The sequence below is a fragment of the Cherax quadricarinatus genome, chromosome 82, assembly GCF_038502225.1.
Source record: "Cherax quadricarinatus isolate ZL_2023a chromosome 82, ASM3850222v1, whole genome shotgun sequence".
Taxonomy (NCBI): Eukaryota; Metazoa; Arthropoda; class Malacostraca; order Decapoda; family Parastacidae; genus Cherax; species Cherax quadricarinatus.
The window spans coordinates 3,803,427-3,819,320 of record NC_091373.1 but is presented as its reverse complement, the minus strand read 5'-3'; the positions used below and the strand labels follow the sequence as shown (position 1 = coordinate 3,819,320).

The 15,894-nt window shown below is 42.8% G+C and overlaps 1 protein-coding gene across 8 annotated transcripts in view; it reads right to left on the bottom strand.

Moving 5' to 3' along the window:
* Positions 1–6,630, bottom strand: part of LOC128702878 (metalloendopeptidase OMA1, mitochondrial) — a 31,690-nt gene extending 25,060 nt beyond the window's left edge. For 5 of the 8 annotated variants that reach the window (XR_011394293.1, XR_008409171.2, XR_008409172.2 and 2 more), the window contains exons 1-2: positions 6,360–6,596; positions 1,878–2,100 (exon numbers count right to left, since the gene is read on the bottom strand). Coding sequence is in view for 4 of the 8 variants with exons in the window: in XM_053797355.2 (XP_053653330.1) it covers positions 1,878–2,086 (209 nt within the window). In the remaining 4 variants the exon portion in view is untranslated. Of the gene's footprint in view, positions 1–1,877; positions 2,101–6,359 lie in introns of those variants that run through there. The other 3 variants (XM_053797356.2, XM_070102529.1, XM_053797359.2) reach the window with 3 other exon arrangements.
* Between the last annotated feature and the right edge of the window lie 9,264 nt (positions 6,631–15,894).

Below are 15,894 nucleotides of genomic sequence, written 5' to 3'. Positions count from 1 at the left end.
TGTTGAATTTATAAACACCACAATTTTCCCTCCAACATATTTGATGTTGAGCATTATCAGTACTGTATAAAATTTAGAAGTTGAGATGAAGTTCATGTAATTTTGCAGTGGAGAAACATTAGTTCCATGAAGATTGACTGGCACCAATTTTTTTGTCAAAATTAAACTCTGTAAGAATAAATAATTCACATCTTTCAGAAATAAGCTCCCTTGAATAATTTTCCAATTTTTTTTAAAGTTAAAGGTCAGAATGAATATCCACCATTTGGCAAGTATAGTATTTTATAATTCCCCCTCCTGAAATATGTAGGTACAGTTGTTATATTTTTTATAACACTTTATAAAAAATAAACACTTTATTAATATGTATACATCAAAGAAAGAGGGTTTGGTTATTTTTCATTAAAATAAAAGCATGATACCATACGTAAAGTACTGTATTAGGGAAATATTCTGTAAAACACAATTAAATTATATAAGGAATATGTATTATTGTTTGGGAACATTCAGTGTGTCCAATTATAACTTGGGCGTCTTTTCAAATTACAAGTGATTTGCAAAAGCGCATCTAGCTCATTAGTTGGGGACTACCTATACTGCATTCATTTCAATTATTCCTTTTTCACAACCCATTCTACAATTAGAAATTCAGTACATAAGGTTCTCGCTAATTTCTTCATGGAGTCAATGGATGCAAGCTCATTTGTTAACATCCATACCACTAGCACTTGGCTGAGCAACTATTATTGCCTTCAGATGATTCAAATTAAAGCACTTAATGATGGTGAAAGTATTTCTTTTTCAGGTCACCTGCCTCAGTAGAAGACAGCCAGAGTGTTAAAAAAAATAATAATGTCATAGGTTAGAACAAGATAAAATAATAATCAGAAAGACACAGACATGGAAGAAAATGCTTAATGGTTGTATTAATTCAGATTTTGTAATACAGAAAGTAACCAAGGAGCATTTAACATCACTAATACCTTGCAAAATTGCTACTGTCTGTCCAGAGCCAAACTATCTAGTAGTAAACTTAATGCAACAAAGCCCAAGTAAATATGCACATTATCTACTTAATCCTCCACCACCTAATCCTCTTCAATCCATTTATTCCTCTCCATAAATGATATGGCAATACGTGCTCGTATTTTGCAGTTGCTTCTGCCAACTCGATGAAACTCCTTATGAGCAAAATGTTGTCTATAATACATGTAAAAGCTCATCCTCATGTGGTTCTTTTATTTCATAATGTACTCCCACCATATTTACCAATTTTGGGTTTATGGATTTTTACCTTTCATGAGATATACATTCAGTATTATTTTCCTTTAACAATAGCTGGATTTCAGATCTGTAACTCATTTTTAACATTATGGCATCAACTGCAGGCTAGTCTACTATAACAGTTTACATTATTATTATTATAATCAAGGGGGAAGCGCTAAACCCGGAGGATTATACAGCGCCTGGGAGAGGGGATGTGGAAGGCATTCAGGCTTAATTCGGGGAACTGGAGCACAGATCCAATTCCCTAAATCAAGAGCCCCTCACCAACATCAAGGAACCTTCCTTGAGGGGATAACAGTTTACAAATAAAAATTCCGTATCTGCAATTCGAAATCCTCGTGCATTTGTAGGGAGATGGAGTATTATCATTTTACACTGCATCTTGAGAAACATACCCTGAATTCAAACATAGTAAGGTTTAAGCCACAGACCTCAAAATATATCTCACAATTTGCAAGCAACAATTCAAATTATTCAGACAATGAAACTAGTCCAAAAATAAAATATTACATGACAAATGTAAACGAACTACTACTGTATATGTACGTATACTAGACATAATGAAATAATTAATGAGTTTGGAATATTACCTTGTTGTGTGTAATTTTCTTATAGGTTGTAATAAACCCACATTGCCTTGCTGTTGCAAAAGTGTTGGCCATTTTGACTTTCTGCAAACACTTAATACAGATTTACTATAAAATAAAGCATATTTATTTATATGTAAATTACAGACCCAGAGTTGTTTCAAGTTTGATTTCACTATGACTCCACATCTTGCTGACCAGGATAACAGCATTTCATTAGTAAGACCTGCAATAGAAATTATACAGAATGTTAGAATGAACTAATCTACAGTATCTAAGACAGAAAAAAACAGACAGCATAAAATCACTGACTATTTTATTAAAGTGATTACTTCCATAGCAGCTAGTAATATTGCCATAGCTGTGGGTGGTGGGTGGAGCCTGTCTTTATACTGAATTTAACATATAGCAGCAGTTACAACCTTATATGTCGAGGTTTCAGTTTGAGGTGAAAGTGTTGTGATACAAGCCACAATGTTCTCATGGGAAAATATCACAGGTACAGCACCTCATGGATTAGTACAGGCAGGCCCTGTTTTACAGTGCTTTGCTTCACAGCATTTCACTAATATGTACAGCAGTTTTCAACTATACTCATTCTTCATTTATTCAGACTTCTACAATAAATATATCCATCACTCACTATAAGCTAAGGACAAAAATATTTTAAGGTAAGTAATGTGTGTACTGTATGTGCATTTTTTAGGTCTAGCTATCTTGCTCACTTAATATATGATAGTGTAAACATGTTATCATGCTTTTATAGGCATTTGAAAGTGATAAAAGCTGATTCACTTTACAGCAATTTTTTTCTTTACAGCGGCAGTCCGGAACCTAAACTGCTGTATAAGCAGGGCCATCCTGTACAATTCTTTGTCACTTACAGTAAGCTAACCTTAGTTACATTTATGAATTATATACAGCATTAACACTGTTACCTTGAGTTTCGGCCACCCCGGGTTTCAGCCATTTTGAGTTTCGGTCATTTTTTTTCGGCTAAATTATGTCTTGAGTTTCAAACAGTAACTTGAGTTTCAGCTGTTGTACCAGGCCTGTATTTATAATTGTTTTGTTTGTAAAACTATAGTTATTCTTTAAAAATGTATTTTTTTTAATATTTTTGGGTGTCTGGAACGGATTAATTGGATTTACACATTATTTCTTATGGGTAATATTGCTTTGACTTTCGAACAATTTGAGTTTCGACTGAGTTTCTGGAACAGATTACGGCCGAAACTCGAGTAACACTGTATAAGATGTTGTTGAATATTACACACTGTGGTATCAATGTTAATAAATAAAACACACTGTGTAAATGAGATACCTAAGTCTTTATTTTGATAAGTATTATACAAACTGGTATAACATTTGCATTGGTGAATGCCAAGATAGAACATACTTTCAGTTAATACAAATATTAAAACAGATATGCAATAATCAGAACATCAATAAGAATGTTAATATTTAAATCAACAGGGTTGCTATTATGACTCAAAATCATAATAACCAAATTCAACTGAGCAGCTGCTCTCTATACAGTTTTCTAGTACCTATAGTAAGTGGTCAGGCCTCAAACACGTTTCATCATACAGCAAAAAAGGAGAGGAACGAATTGCTTAAACATGTCAAGGCCAGTCATAACATGAACCAGTTCAGGAAGAGAACTAAATGGTTCCTAATAAATGAAGCTGCTACAGAAAGGGAAGCGAGTGATTTCTTGTATAGTTAACATTCATGTATCTATTGTCAGGGGTGGATCTAGTATGAAACTAATGAAGCTTAAGCTTCAGGGCCCCTAATCCTGGAGGACCCCAGATTGCTTAAAAATTCTGGGTCTACTGTATGAGAAGGGATTGCAAAGGGGCCCCCATAACAGTTCAAGCTCCAGGGCCCTGAAAATGTAGGTCCTCCACTGCCTGTTGTATTATTATTATTATTATAATCAAAAAGAAGCGCTAAGCCACAAGGGCTATACAGCGACTGCCTGTTGTAGTAAGCTGATTTTTCTCTATTTAATTTTCATGCAAACATCTCAGTTCACCTTATTCCTATTGTATCTCTCTTTAATGTGGTTGATTTTCTTTCAGTTGAGTTACTCAATTGTTTAATGTTTAAAGAGAGCCCAATGGGAATATCCTACATTGATTGGCTTTACTGGATTATCTTGGGTTACAAACCCTTTGTGGTTATAATCTGAATTTAGATGATGTTATAAGCACAGCAAACAGCACATGTATATATTTAATCTAGGATTAACCAACAAAGTCAGTGTGACTTATTTCTGTTGGGAGGAAAAGTAACTAAATAAACTGCACGTAAAAGGAAGAATTATTATTGCATTTAAGGATAACACTAAAAACATGGAGGTCTACACAACACTTTGGGCCATCAGTTTCGATCCGAGGAAAGGGAGGTCAAGTCTTACACCTGGATCAAGAGCCTCATACCAGCATCAAGCAACCTTCCTTGAGGGGTATAGGTAAGGTTATTTAAGTACAGGTACACTCTTCATAGAATTGATGAGGGAAAAAAGGTGAGTGGTGCGTTGAGGTATATGTGGAGTCAAAAAACGTTATCTATGGAGGCAAAGAAGGGAATGTATGAAAGTATAGTAGTACCAACACTCTTATATGGGTGTGAAGCTTGGGTGGTAAATGCAGCAGCGAGGAGACGGTTGGAGGCAGCGGAGATGTCCTGTTTAAGGGCAATGTGTGGTGTAAATATTATGCAGAAAATTCGGAGTGTGGAAATTAGGAGAAGGTGTGGAGTTAATAAAAGTATTAGTCAGAGGGCAGAAGAGGGGTTGTTGAGGTGGTTTGGTCATTTAGAGAGAATGGATCACAGTAGAATGACATGGAAAGCATATAAATCTATAGGGGAAGGAAGGCGGGGTAGGGGTCGTCCTCGAAAGGGTTGGAGAGAGGGGGTAAAGGAGGTTTTGTGGGTAAGGGGCTTGGACTTCCAGCAAGCGTGCGTGAGCGTGTTAGATAGGAGTGAATGGAGACGAATGGTACTTGGGACCTGACGATCTGTTGGAGTGTGAGCAGGGTAATATTTAGTGAAGGGATTCAGGGAAACCGGTTATTTTCATATAGTCGGACTTGAGTCCTGGAAATGGGAAGTACAATGCCTGCACTTTAAAGGAGGGGTTTGGGATATTGGCAGTTTGGAGGGATATGTTGTGTATCTTTATATGTTTATGCTTCTAGACTGTTGTATTCTGAGCACCTCTGCAAAAACAGTGATAATGTGCGAGTGTGGTGAAAGTGTTGAATGATGATGAAAGTATTTTCTTTTTGGGGATTTTCTTTCTTTTTTGGGTCACCCTGCCTCGGTGGGAGACGGCCGACTTGTTGAAAAAAAAAAAAAAAAAAAAAAAAAAAAACACTCTTCAGGTCACTTGTTCTATCTAGGCTGGAATATTGCTGCACACTAACAGCACCTTTCAAGGCAGGTGAAATTGCCGACCTAGAAAATGTACAGAGAACTTTCACGGCGCGCATAACGGAGATAAAACACCTCAATTATTGGGAGCGCTTGAGGTTCCTAAACCTGTATTCCCTGGAATGCAGGAGGGAGAGATACATGATTATATACACCTGGAAAATCCTAGAGGGACTAGTACCGAACTTGCACACGAAAATCACCCACTACGAAAGCAAAAGACTTGGCAGACGATGCACCATCCCCCCAATGAAAAGCAGGGGTGTCACTAGCACGTTAAGAGACCATACAATAAGTGTCAGGGGCCCGAGACTGTTCAACTGCCTCCCAGCACACATAAGGGGGATTACCAACAGACCCCTGGCAGTCTTCAAGCTGGCACTGGACAAGCACCTAAAGTCAGTTCCGGATCAGCCGGGCTGTGGCTCGTATGTTGGTTTGCGTGCAGCCAGCAGCAACAGCCTGGTTGATCAGGCTCTGATCCACCAGGAGGCCTGGTCTCAGACCGGGCCGCGGGGGCGTTGACCCCCGGAACTCTCTCCAGGTAAACTCCAGGTAAACACAAGTACATTTATACAAATTTAGGTGACTACAATTACCATACATAGTAACATGTATAAATTACCTAGAACCCCGGTGGCTAAAGCTCCCGCTTCACACACGGAGGGCCCGGGTTCGATTCCCGGCGGGTGGAAACATTCGACACGTTTCCTTACACCTGTTGTCCTGTTCACCTAGCAGCAAATAGGTACCTGGGTGTTAGTCGACTGGTGTGGGTCGCATCCTGGGGGACAAGATTAAGGACCCCAATGGAAATAAGTTACAGTCCTCGATGACGCACTGACTTTCTTGGGTTATCCTGGGTGGCTAACCCACCGGGGTTAAAAATCCGAACGAAATCTCTCTTAATTGAAATGTCCTGATTTTTTTTTTTTTTTTGGGGGGGGGGGTTTATCCTAGGTAATTTATACAAATGTAACTATGTATGATAATCTGTGTAACTGTATTTATGTATACCTGTACCTAAATAAACTTACTTACCTAAACAAAGTTACTGAAACCCAGAAAAAAAGCCAGACGAAGTGTGGTAAGTAATCATCTAAGCCTAAGAAAACTTCTGATTAATGCAGTCTTTGTCACAAGATACTGCTATTATTAAAGGCTGTTGAAAAATAATATAATTGCCTGAATGCTCTGTATTAAAAGAAAAGACGTTGCACTAGAACACACAAGTGTTGCTGTGGGTTGTTAAGGGCCACAAAGTCTCCAGCTTATTGAATCCTGCTTCCCGGGAGTCCAGGGAAAATTTTACTCAAATCTGGGAGAGGAATAATAGAATTATAAAGGAAAAAGTTTCTTCTGGAAAGAGAAACAATATATTCTCATTTAGGTGATTAGTTTATACAGGATTATTATTATTATAATCAAAAAGAAGCGCTAAGCCACAAGGGCTATACAGCAGGAAATCTACAAATGATTTGTACAGCATTTTTTTTTTTTTTTAAGCTGTTAGTTTAATGTTTATTATGTACCCCAGAAGGGGCACTAAGGGCTGTGCGTCAAAGTTCGTACAGTAAAGCAGTTGCTGACACAGTGATTGTAAGTCAAAAGCAGGACCGTCTGGAAGAAGAAAAAGAAGAAAAAGATGATGATGATGATGATGATGATGATGATATCAATAATAATCTTTATTTACTACAAGTACATGTACAAGGTATACAGGCCTAGCTGACAATACTATATAGAAAGCCCCTTATGCTCCGCATGTCGGGCAAATCAGGTCAGTGTCCCAGGATGCGACCCACACCAGTCGACTAACACCCAGGTACCCATTTTACTGATGGGGAACATAAACAGGTGGAAAGAAACACGCCCAATGTTTCTACTCTGGCTGGGAATCGAACCCAGGCCCTCACCGTGTGAAGCGAGAGCGTTAACCACCCGGCCACCATTATTATTATAATAAAGAAGCGCTAAGCCACAAGGGTTATACAGCACCAGGCCACCAGATTGGTAGGATGGCGGTGACGTTGGAGATAAAACCTTCGAGCTCTCTGGTAAACCGGGCAATTGACAAGAAAGTAAAGAACTGAAATAGGGACCCGACAAACTTCATGGAGTGGAATAGGGTGTTGTTCCACGAGATACCCATGGGTAAGGCGAGTATGGCCAATGCAGAGCCAGAAGATCGCAGTCTCCCGAGTACGGCAACGGTGGTAAGATGGCCACAAACCTAAAAGTGGTTTAATAGTGTGCAATTTGTTATGGTGCATGTCCGACCACCGTTGTTGCCATTATTATAATCAAAAAGAAGCGCTAGGCCACAATAGCTATACAGCGCCGTTGTTGTCAACGGCTGCGAAGACGGGCCGAGATGACTGGAAAATCATCTCGAACGGAATACCTCTAAGAGGGAAGATTAATTATTATAATAAAAAAGAAGCTCTAAGCCACAAGGGCTATACAACGAGGGAAGATTAAGGGTGTTGGATTGTTATTATTAAAATCAAGGGGGAAGCGCTAAACCCGGAGGATTATACAGCGCCTGAGGGGGGGGATGTGGAAGGCATTCAGGCTTAATTCGGGGAACTGGAGCACAGATCCAATTCCCTAAATCAAGAGCCCCTCACCAACATCAAGGAACCTTCCTTGAGGGGGACGTGTTGGATTATTATTATTATAATCAAAAAGAAGCGCTAAGCCACAAGGACTATACAGCAATGGGGGGGGGACGTGTTGGAGGTAAATTATACATGCTCATTGATAAAACTACTTAGGGGGACATGCTAAACCCATAGGATTATTATAATCAAAAAGAAGCGCTAAGCCACAAGGGCTATATTATTATTATAATCAAGGGGGAAGCGCTGAACCCGGAGGATTATACAGCGCCTGGGGGGGGGGGGATATGGAAGGCATTCAGGCTTAATTTGGGGAACTGGAGCACAGATCCAATTCCCTAAATCAAGAGCCCCTCACCAACATCAAGGAACCTTCCTTGAGGGGCACAAGGGCTATAAAAGCTGTTGTTATTATAATCAAAAAAAAAGGGCCGAGCCACAAGGGCTATACAGCTAAATCCATAGGAATCACACAGTTTCTGGGATATGGGATAGAGTTCAATTGAAGGAAGTGGAAGAAAAGTCCAATTTCTTAGGTCAAGATCTCCCTCACCAGCATGGAGGAACCTTCCTCGAGGGATGGTGTGGAGACAACTTTACTCTTTATCAGCCCGGTCAGCAACATTAACTCATGATGTGCATACCAATGCAAGTCATGAATTCTTGCACAAATATGCAGTCACATATATGCATCAAGATTCATTGTTCTAAGCAAGTTTATTCAGGTACAGTTACACACAGTTACATAAACTATCATACATAGCATGTGTAACTACCTAGGATAACCCAATTAGTATAATCAACATGAAACACTAAACCCACAAGGGTCATACAGTGCTGCAGAGTAGGGTGTGCTGTGTAATATGCCTGATCTGAAAGTAGCAAGAGTGGAGAGTATAAGAGAGTTAGTAAGGGTGGTGAAGAGTGCTAAAGGAAGTATAATCAAAGGTGTAATAAATCTGTTGCTGTCTAAAAGTCAAAGAGGAATCTGTGTCAAAGGTGGGGCCATCAGCTAGGAGGGAAGAAAAAGTAAGGACGTCAGAACAATGAAGTCGTCAGAGGTAAATTCTGCTTGCTCGCTGATAGACAGGACAGTCCAATAGAATATGGCAAACTGATATTATAATCATAATCAAGCACTAAATCCTTGGATTAAGACCCCCCTCACTGGCAGCAAAGAACCTCCCTTGAGGAGCATAGTAGTAGTAGTATAATCAAAAAGCACTAAACCTACAAGGGTCATACAGCACAGCACAGAAGGGGATAATGCAGAATTATAAAGTAGCATGGGTAGAGTGGACAACAGAGGGAGAGTTACAAAGGGCTGCGTGGAGTGCTAGAGGAAGGATCATCAAAGTTTGTGTAGTAAATTGGTTGCTGTCAAAAAGTCAATGGGGGAGTCAGAGTCCAAGGTAGGTCCGTCAGCAAGGAGGAAAGAAAAAGCAAGAGCATTAGAGCAGTGACATCGTTGGAGGTAAATTCTGCATGCCCGCTGATAGACTGGGCAGTCCAACAGAATATGGCGAACCAAAACAGGAACCTGACAAGTCTCGCAGAATGGGATAGGGTGCCCCTCTATGAGATACCAGTGAGTAAGACTAGTATCCGATGCAAAGACGGGAGAGTGTAGTCTCCTAACCTCAGCATCGATGACAAGAAGATGGCCAGAAACCTAAACTTGGTTTAATAGAATATAATTTATGTATATTAACAGACTAACATTGTTGCCATAGTAGTAGTACATTATTATTATTATAATCAAAAAGAAGCGCTAAGCCACAAGGACTATACAGCGCTGCAGGGCAGGAAGGAAGCGAGGGCATCAGGTGGCAAAAGGGAGATGAATGAGTAATAGGTTACGGATAACAGCGGGGCAGTGGATGGTGAAAGGGTAAAGGGCAGCAAGAGACTGAACTAGAAAGGGCTGAGGGGAGTGCGAAAAGTATCATCAGAGTTTGTGGAGTAAATCAGTCGTTGTCAAGAAGTCAATGAGAGAGTCAGGATTAAAGGAGGGTCCATCAGCAAGAAGGGAAGGTAAAGAGAGAGTAGTAGAACGAAGACGACGTTGGAGGTAAATTCTGCGTGCTCGTTGATAGAGAGGGCAGTCTAACAGAATGTGGCTAATCGATACTGGAACTTGACACTGCTCACAGAGAGGAGCAGGGTGCCTTTCCATGAGATACCCATGAGTAAGACGAGTGTGGCCAATGCGAAGGCGGGAGAGAGTGGTCTCCCAACCTCGGCACTGATGACAAGAAGACGGCCAGTAACCTATGCTCGGTTTAATAGAATGAAGTTTGTTACCGAGCAGAGTTGACCAACGTTGTTGCCAACGGGTGCGAAGGTGGGTAGCTATTGTAGCAAAATAGTCAAGAAATGGGACACCTCGATAGGAAATTGGTAGGTCATGTACTGCTGACCGCGCAGCAGTGTCTGCCTGTTCATTGCCCTGTATGTCGACATGACCAGGGACCCAACAAAAAACAATATCTTTATGTTTGGTAGAGATACGGCGTAGCCAAAGTTGGATACGGAGAACTAGGGGATGAGATGTATCAAATTTTCGTATAGCCTGTAGAGCACTAAGGGAGTCTGAGACTACTACAAATGATGACATAGGCATAGACGCGATACGAATAAGTGCTGCAAGAATGGCATACAGTTCAGCAGTAAAAATGCTAGCTGAAGATAGTAAATGTCCCCGCACGACGCTGTCCGGAAACACTGCTGCGAATCCGACGCCGTCTGAAGACTTAGAGCCATCTGTGTACACAGCAGTGGCATGAGAATGGGAATGGAAGTGATCAAGAAAAAGAGAGCGGGAAGCCACCGTAGGCAGTTGAGCTTTCGAGCAAGGGAGTGAGAAAGAACAGACCCGAACAGCTGGAACTTCCCAGGGGGGTAGGGAAAAGTGAGATGCTACATGAACATATAAAGGTGGTAACTGAAGGGAAGACAAGAGTGAATGTAGGCGAAGAGAAAAGGGACGGAGCAAACAGGGGCGGCGAACGAATAAAGAATGTCTACTAATATCGGTGACGATTCTATAAATGGAAGGATTGTGTAGATCGTGAGAGCGTACATAGTAGCGAAGGCAATGGGCATCACGGCGATCAGACAAGGATGGAACATTCGCTTCTGCATAGAGGCTCTCAACAGGGGAAGAGCGAAAAGCACCAAGGCACAAACGTAAACCTTGGTGATGGATAGAGTTAAGGCTAGAGAGAGTAGCAGGAGAGGCCGCGGAATAAATCTGGTCACCATAATCGAGTTTCGATAAAACGAGGGCTGAATGTAGGCGAAGCAGAGTTCGACGATCAGCTCCCCAGGAAAGATGAGCAAGGGTTTTAAGAAGGTTTAGCCGGCTGTGACAAATTGCCTTCAGAGAGGTTATGTGAGGTTTCCAGGATAACCGACGGTCAAAGAGAAGGCCTAGAAACCTGACTGTATCACGTTCGGGGATACGGGAGCCATAGAGGTACAAAGGATGATCGGAGATAACAGAGCGTCTAGTGAAAGTAATTTGGTGAGTTTTGGTACTTGAAAATTTAAACCCATGCGTGGTGGCCCAAGTGGAAACACGGTCGACCGCATGCTGGAGAGAAACTGCAATAAGATGACAGTCAGCGCCTGCACAAGCAATAGCGAAGTCATCAACATAGAGTGATGACCAAACATTGGGTGGAAGAACAGAGGCCAAATCATTTATAGCAAGGAGAAAAAGTGTTGTGCTTAGAACACATCCCTGAGGGACACCTTCAGCTTGGACGAAGTCCGGGGAAAGAACATTATTGACTCGAACACGGAAATGTCTGTCAGTTAAAAAGTTCTTAAGGAAGGATGGTAGATTGCCTCGGAGGCCTAAGGAATGGGCCTGGGCCAAAATATTATACCTCCAAGTTGTGTCATATGCCTTCTCAAGGTCAAAAAATATGGCAATAACTGAGTGATTATTCGCAAAGGCATTACGAACATACGTATCCAAGCGAAGTAAGGGGTCTATGGTAGAACGACCCTTACGAAAGCCATATTGACTAGCGGAGAGACTGTTGTGTGTCTCTAAATACCACATTAAACGTCGATTTACGAGACGTTCCATCACTTTGCAAACTGCACTAGTAAGAGCGATGGGGCGATAGTGGGAGGCATCATGTCCAGTAGTACCCGGTTTGCGGAAAGGAAGAACAATGGCAGATTTCCACAGCTGGGGAAGAACTCCTTGTGCCCAAATAAGATTGAAGAGGTGTAAGAGGACTACAAGGGCTGACCGATGTAAATGTTGTAACATACGAATATGAATGTCGTCAGGCCCAGCTGCCGATGATCGGCAAGCTGAGAGCGTTGCCTCCAGTTCTTGAAGTGTAAAAGGCACATTATACTGTTCTTCTCTGAGAGAAGAAAAGTCCAAGGGCACTAACTCTCTGGCAGACTTTGAGGAAAGAAACGAGGGGCATAGATGGAGCCCTCGGGAAATACGGACCAGATGTGTGCCAAGTTCAATGGCAACGTCGAGAGGGTTTGCTACATCAACACCAGCGACCCGTAGAACAGGAGCTGGGTCAGGAGAGTATTTACCACTCAATTTCCTCACTTTCTTCCAGACTGCACTCATAGAAGAAGCAGAGGTGATGGTGGAAACATAGTCTCGCCAACAAGTGCGTTTAGCTTCACGGATGACACGGCGAGCGATCGCACGCTTCTGCTTAAAATCAAGAAGTCTCTCAGCAGTTCTATTGTACCGGTACCTGCCCCATGCAGCACGCTTCAAACGTACTGCACGAGCACAAGCGGGAGACCACCAAGGCACGCACTTCTGAGAATGCCTGCCTGAGGTTTGGGGTATAGAATGAGAAGCTGCGGTATAAACTGACGTCGAGAAGATGTGTAGGAGCTCATCAATGGAGGATGAAGAAGGAACCTCACTAAAAGCAGTGAGGTGTGAGTAAAGATCCCAATTTGCCCGATCAAACTGCCAGCGAGGGCTACGGAAAGGTGGCGAATAGGAAGGAGAAGTAAGAATGATCGGAAAATGATCGCTGTCATGTAAGTCTGGTAGAACAGACCAGGTGAAGTCTAGTGCAGTGGAGGAAGAGCAGACTGATAGATCGATGCAAGAGAGAGTATGAGTACGAGGATCAAAATGGGTGGGAGTACCCGTATTTAAAACATGGAGGGGGTGAGAGGCAAGAAAAGCCTCCAACTGAATGCCACGTGAGTCACAATGAGACCCCCCCCAGAGGAAATGGTGGGCATTAAAATCACCAAGTAACAGAAGTGGTGGTGGTAAGGATGAAACAAGAAAGGCAAAGTCTGGGATAGAAAATGCTCGAGAAGGAGAGAGATATAAAGAACATATTGTAAACCACTTATTCAAGTGGATACGGGCTGCAGTGTAATGCAGCGATGTATGGACAAATAGTTGACAGTACGGAATATCATTGCGTAGAAGAAGGGCACTTTCATTAAAGGTCCCATCTGAGAAAGGATCCGAAGAATACAATAAATTATAGCCTGAGATAGGTTGGAAAACAGCCGAGTTTAATTTTGGTTCTTGTAAGCAAGCACCAACAGGGGAAAACCTGGAAAGCAACATCTGAAGCTCACCCCGATTACCCCTGAGGCCGCGGATATTCCACTGTAAATAGGCCATGATTGGCTATGAAGAAAATATCAGGAATCTGTAGGTAAAGGCACCTACGGACTAGAGGGGTTAGAAAAGTCAACGTGTGGTGGCATTGGAAGATGTTCAAGTAGCGAAGGAACGGAGCGTTGCGAAGAATGGGGTTGTGAAGATGGAGGAGAGGGAAGAGAAGGAACAGGAAGTGAATCAGTGTCCATTGAAGGTTTAGTCTCTGCAATATATTCTGAAATGGCTTCAAGTGTTTCTGAATTCAAAGATGTATGGGAGACCATATTGGAGATAGGAGGAGGAGGGTGAGTAAAGATTGGGACAGTAATGGACTGTACCAAAGTAGAGGGGGAGGGAAAAGTGTAAGGGACTGGAGATGAAGTGTGGGGGGGGACAGAAGAGGCAGAAACCTGGGAGGTGACAGAAGAGGGAGAAACTTGGGAGGGGACGGGGGTGGAAGGCATAGTACGAGGAGGAGGGTGAATCTCCACACTTGTAATAGAGCCAGAGAGAGGGGAAGAACTAGGTACAGAGACTGGAAAGGTAAAGTGTGGAGGCGGAAGAAGGGAAGGAAGGGGCAAAGAAGATTTGAGCAATGTGGATTTTTTGGACTTCTGAGTAGAGGGGCGATTGGTATTAGGTGTCGTACGAGGTCTTGTCGATACTGGGGCTTGTGAGGAAGGACGCGAAGATGTGAGAACAGACTGAGTTGTAGTCGGGACGTCAGAGCCAAGGACAGCAAAAGGATTAGATGCCGTAGTGGCTATGGGAGGGGTAACAACAGAGGAGGCTGCAGAAGATGGGACCCCAGAAGTGGGGGGACGTTTGGAAACACGAGAATAAGAAACACGGGGTAGTCTCCCTTGGAGGCGGAGATGAGTAACTGCCATAGCATAAGGGAGACCTTCTGCCTCTTTGAGGCAACGGATTTCACGTTCATTTAAGTAGACCTGGCAACGGCGGGAGTACGAAGGGTGAGCTTCATTACAATTAAGGCAAGATGGAGGTTGACTGCAAGATGTATTAGAATGGTCGTCGGCACCACAGACTGGGCATTCGGCCATAGATCTGCAATATTTCGCTGGGTGACCAAAACGCCAGCAATTTCTACATTGTTGCGGTGTAGGTATCACCTTTCGAACTTGTAACCGATGTCCCGCGACATATACAGAGGACGGGAGTTCTCGGCTGTCAAAAGTTAAACGAGCCACATTGCAAGGGTAACGTCTCCGCCCCCGGGCAGGAAGGACATAAGTGTCTACTTTGAGGATTGGGAGATCCTGGAGTTCCAGCTGTTCAAAAATGTCATTGCCACATGACTGGAAATTCTGTTGGACTATGGTATGGGGCAGAATGACAGTACCACTACAAGAATTGAGAGAAAGATGTTTTTCAATAGTGATAGGAGTAGTATCGATATTCGAAAGGAGAGAAAGATCATGAGCTTGGGTAGCATTCTGGACAGTGACGATGCGCGTACCGCTCTTGAGAGCGTGAAATGAAATATCTCTGCCAACATGACGCAGGAGCGCTTTGGCAATACTATGGTCAGAAAGGTAGGCAGAAGAAGAAGTTGGTCTTAAAGTAAAGAATTTAGTCCATTGTGTGGTTCGAAACTGAGCGTGGAGAGGGAGTGCTTGACGTGTCGGTCGTTTCCGAGTAGAATGGGAAGGTAACGACGGAGCATCATCAGGAGATTGACGTTGGCGTTTAGGAGTAGGACCGGAGTTGGTCCGGCATGAAATGGGTGGGCGATTCGAAAATTGCCGTACCGTAGAGGGAGAAGCCGGAAGCATAGTCAAAGGAGAGCGGAGTTCAGACAAATCGAAGGAGTCAGTCGAAGCCCCGGTACCTGAAGCGGGTGAGGAAACAGCACCAGCAAGAGGTACAGGGGCATCAGGAGTGTCCGAAGAGTGGTCTAAACACAAGGCAGGGTCAGAATGGGGTGCGGTATCAAGAAGGGGCCCGGGGGTAGTGGTTTCATGGACTAGGGCTGCCATGGTTAGGTTACTCCTTTGCTTTTTGTTTTTAAGAAAAAAAAAGAAAGAAGAAAAGAAAATAAAAACAAAAAAAAGAATAAAAAAAGGGGGGAGCGGGGAGGAATAGTTCCCAGGAGGAATGAAAGGGCCGGAAATCTCCCTCCGCGCCCAAGAGGACTCGACACCGCTAGTAGCGCAGATGCAGCATGGAACCCGTGCCATACCCTACCCTTCATGCCAGTAAACCAGCAATCCGGGATAGCAACCTCACATCTGCCGAGCTACCTCGGTGGACAAAAGAGAGGGCGGCCGGATATCCGCCACAAAGCATACCTCCTTCAGCCACC